Here is a 5,032-nt window from a genome sequence, read left to right on the forward strand (position 1 = left end):
AGGCCCCGCCCCTACACCGGAGGCCCCGCCCTTGCACAGGAGGCCCCGCCCCCACAGGAGGCCCCGCCCCTACAGGGGCCCTGTATGAGGCCAGGGGTCTGGGGTTAGAGGTCAGATATAAGAGGTAAAGGTCAGGGGTCAGGTACCTGTAGTCGGGGGTTGGCCACATGGGGGTGTTTGAAGGACAGCAGCTCAGCACAGAAGGAGCCCTCGTGGTTATCTAGTGCCTCATACACCTGGAGAACACAAGGACATTGAACTACTCATTAGTAACACATTAACAACACACTAATACAGGCCAATAACACGTCAAAAACACACTAATACAGGCCAATAACACGTTAACAACACACTAATACAGGCCAATAACACGTTAACAACACACTAATACATGTTAATAACACGTTAACAACACACTAATACAGGCCAATAACACGTTAACACACTAATACAGGCCAATAACACGTTAACAACACACTAATGCACGTTAATAACACGTCAATAACACACTAATACAGGCCAATAACACGTTAACAACACACTAATACAGGCCAATAACACGTTAACAACACACTAATACACATTAATAACACGTTATCACACTAATACACGTAAGTAACCGTACGCTGCTACCTGCTACCGTACGTAAGCCTATACACATTACCAGGCTATCGGATAACTCTAACACACACACACACACACACACACACACACACACACACACACACACACACACACACACACACACACACACACACACACACACACACACACACACACACACACACACACACACACACGAGGGAGAATTCCCGGTGGGCCGTTAACGTTTCGGGGCTGTCGGGCTGATTACTGCGGGATAACAATAATGTGTTTATAAAAGTTCCTTGCGGCGCCGTCCAGCCGCCTGAGCTGTGCGCCCGCAACCTCTCACTCACTCAACAGACGCAACACTCTGTCAACGTCGCAACCAAGTGGATATTGTCTAGAGGGGAGTAACCGAGCGGCCCCTCCCGAAGTGGTACAGCCCAGGTGGGCCTTGAACTGCGATTGGTCAGAAAGACGTAACAGCTAATGACAACATTGAAGTCTCGTGCACGCTCGAACAGAGTGACGCACAAACACACACACACTTTTAAGGAGTTTTTCACCCGCTCCGTACTAGAGATAGACTGATATGTTTTTTTCAGGGCCGATACCGATACCGATTATTAGTAGTCAAGGGGGCCGTTAACCGATATTTGGAGCCGATATTAATTTATAGAAATAGGGAAAATATTGGCGTCAAAATTTTGAATGATACAAACTCCAACACTTAACTTCATTTAAATGCCTTTAACCACCTAATCGTCAAATCCCGCCGGCGGACAAGTTTTAGTTACACCAACCCTTCCCCCCAACATGCTGGGTCAATTTTCGGCATCATTCAGTTGAGTGAGATAGTCATGTCATACACCGTTTGAAAGCTTAGAATCTCAGGAATGTCGTCCAATGTCAACCATTCGGTGGAATAAATATGTTTAGCGAATATAGATCAAAAATATCCTAGTGTCTTAGGTCAAAATAGCCCCCCTCACCCTCCTCCTCCCTTGGTCCATTCTAACTTTATCGTCGTTGTGGATATCCTTTGCAATGAGTTGATACTTCATGTTGGGTCTTGAAAGGTTCATAAGAGTCCAGAGAAATCGAATATCAATATTATTTTAGTCCAATTACATTGTGTATATGCACAAGCCATCTTATACAAAGCAGCCGAAAAATAGAAAACCGAAACGCTGCAATGTTTTTTTGTAGAAAACTGCGATTTAGGGTTTGAATTCCGCTATCGTCGTCGGATTCATGAAATCCACTGTGTTCGCCCGGTGACAAAGAGCCCTCACACATGTCTGTAAGACCGATACTTATTTGTTTACAAGCCTTACAAGACAATGAGGCGATCACTATCAAAACCGGGCATGTATACTGTGATTGACAGCGACACCAGCAGACAGCAAGGGTCGGGGACGGGCCTTAGATATCCTAATAGCCAATGAAAATACCTTTCTGACGATATCCAGCATGTCAAACACCTCACGTGTGGTTGAGAAAACAAATGCGCAAGGGGTGTGAGTAAACTAGCAGGCTCTTCCCCAGAGTGCGGGTGTGAGGCAAGTGGTTGATTTGCGCACTCATGTGTGGTTTTATTTTTATTTACCTTGGTGAGTTTGGTTTTATTAACATTTTGAAAGATGCCTAAACGCCCGGAGAAGAAAGGAGGGGGAGCGAGGGAATCATGTAAATAGTTATTTTTGTTTATTTCGCATTGTTATTGTAATTTTACTTATTTTTGTTTATTTGTACGTAATTATTTATAGTATTTTTACTATTTCAGTTTTGGTGCTTATACCATTGCAGTTTTCACTTTTTAAGTAAAAATAATAGCCAAAATACTTTGTTTGAGCTTTTTTTTGTAATACTAATACACATCAACAACACACTAATAACACACTAATATCCGTTAATAACGCTAATACATGTTAATAACACACCAATAACAGAGTGTTGTAAATACTCGTTAATACTGATGTAATACTGATGTGACTGGTTAATAGTGATGTTAACCTGGTACTGGTTAATAGTGGTGTTTACCTGGCACTGGCTAATAGTGATGTTTACCTGTGACTGGTTAATAGTGGTGTTTACCTGGCACTGGTTAATAGTGTTGTTAACCTGGTACTGGTTAATAGTGGTGTTTACCTGGCACTGGTTAATAGTGATGTTTACCTGTGACTGGTTAATAGTGGTGTTTACCTGTTACTGGTTAATAGTGATGTTTACCTGTTGTAGATACTGGTTAATAGTGATGTTTACCTGTGACTGGTTAATAGTGATGTTTACCTGTTGTAGATACTGGTTAATAGTGATGTTTACCTGTTGTAGATACTGGTTAATAGTGATGTGAGCCATGTTGATCCCCTCAACCTGCAGCACAGTAGAATTTGAACATGTTAATAAAATACAACATATTACCATAACATAACATATAGGTATACATATTACCATAACATAACATATATATACCTACTAGGGATGAACGGCAATAATACCAACCAAACATGTAATGCTTATTCTCCATCAAAACAGTCAGGGTTATCAGAGTATTCATTATTTATTTTTGCAAACGTTCAAAACACATTTTCCTTACAAAAAATAAATATGCGTCTCACAATTTAAATGACGTCAAACGGTTTTAAAAAAAACAAAAAACGAAAAAAGTAGCCTAACCATTGCAAATAATTTAAAGCTGCAAATAAAACGGCAGTAAATGGACTATGGAAATACTCAGCGTTGTGATCTTCTCTACATGGCCAGGACTACAGCTGCGTCTTGCGGCGGTGAAAATAGCCGACACACTTGGTTGCTGCGGGTCTGCTTTCCCGAACTCACCGTTGTGTTTCAGGAGCACATGTTGCTGCATAGTACTTGTAGTACTCTGGTAGCTCGATTTCGCTTGGCATATTTTACATTTCACCTTATGATCTCCTATTTCTGTAAAGTATTTCAATTCTTCGCTGCGCTTTGCTTTAACCGCCATCTCTTACCTTTTTGAATTCTGGCGTTGTGCACATGGAAAGGCACGCGCCACACAGAAATTTGATACGTTTCATTTGTTTTGTGCCCACGGCATGCGTTAGTGGCGCCGACAGAAAATTGATACATTTGCTTCAGAAAACTTTGTTTGTGTGTGCATAAGCAAACTCGAGATTGCCTGTCCACCAACCGAGTTCATTTGTAACGAGGAGTACTCGAGTAATGGATTCCTCACGCCCATCCCTAAAACCTACATATCACTATAACATAACATATACCTTAATATCACTATAACATAACATATAGGCCTACATATCACTACAACGTAACACATAGGTCTACATATTACTATAAAATAACATATAGGCCTAAAAAACACATCAACATAGCATATAGGCCTACATGCTAGTATAACATAACAAATAGGCCTAAAATATCACTATAACATAACATAGAGGCCTACATGCTACTATAACATAACACATAGGCCTACATGTTATGTTATAGTGCATGTTATAGTGATTTGTTCCTTTAACGGTTAGTTCCGACCAAGTCATTTGATTGGATAAGTCACAGTTACATGGCAGAACATGAAAGTTGCATTTCATATAAAATAATCAACCATCATATCACATACTTTACTATTGATTGACGTTGAAACCGTCTGTTGGCATCGTTGTTGAACACTTGTTAATGGTTGTGTTGCTGGTAAACCAGCTCTAGATAAGGGCAAGCGTAGCCTTCCATACAGTGGCAATACAATGTGCTTCTCATAAATAAAAGCAAAAGGATAGTAGGTGATAGGCTACAAGGAAATAAAGGCGTGCAAACTTGAAACTGATCCTACTAAGTTCTGTTTAGTTCTTACTGTTTATTATCGGATAAAAAAAACCCTGCTGTGAAGAACTTTTAGATTCCTACCACAGTGCACATGAACTGTGGCTGTCGGGAACACGCGTAAGCGTGAGCGTCCTTAGTGACGAGGCGTCTCGTTATTACCAGGACACATGAATCTATAAATCTTCACTGCTTCACCATCATATCATCAGACGTTAGGTCAATCCACCAAGCAACTCAGGAAGAAAACTCTGGTGTTTTCAATATCGTTCTTAATGTCCCATTGTGTTGTAATATTAATATGTACTATTTGTATGTATTATTAATATGAATTGAAATGTTGCTCTGGTTGTTCAACAATTTTATCTATTGTGCATTTGTGTTTCTGTTTTTATTTCAATGATCTAATCACGTCAGGCTACTCTCAATGGCCTTCCCTGAATACATAAAAGTTCAATAAAATAAAAACTTGACTATAACATGTATAATGTTGATATATCTATATAAATATAATAAAGTTTACCGTGTTGGTCTCCTTGTTGTTGACGAGTGAAGCACGCGGGGGAATGTTTTTCTCGACGCACAAAGAAGCGCTTCCGGTCTTCGGAGTCTTCTTCCGGCTCCT

General features: G+C 40.4%; 1 protein-coding gene across 1 annotated transcript in view; it reads right to left on the bottom strand.

The window, feature by feature from the left end:
- The window catches only part of pcid2 (PCI domain containing 2), a 19,604-nt gene extending 14,572 nt beyond the window's left edge, over window positions 1-5,032 (bottom strand). Inside the window, exons 1-3 of the mRNA XM_030353822.1 lie at window positions 4,931-5,032; window positions 2,911-2,961; window positions 147-236 (exon numbers count right to left, since the gene is read on the bottom strand). Of these exons, the coding sequence (XP_030209682.1) occupies window positions 147-236; window positions 2,911-2,946 (126 nt within the window). The 5' untranslated portion in view covers window positions 2,947-2,961; window positions 4,931-5,032. The remainder of the gene's footprint in view (window positions 1-146; window positions 237-2,910; window positions 2,962-4,930) is intronic.

This window comes from Gadus morhua, chromosome 4 (assembly GCF_902167405.1).
Source record: "Gadus morhua chromosome 4, gadMor3.0, whole genome shotgun sequence".
Lineage (NCBI taxonomy): Eukaryota > Metazoa > Chordata > Actinopteri > Gadiformes > Gadidae > Gadus > Gadus morhua.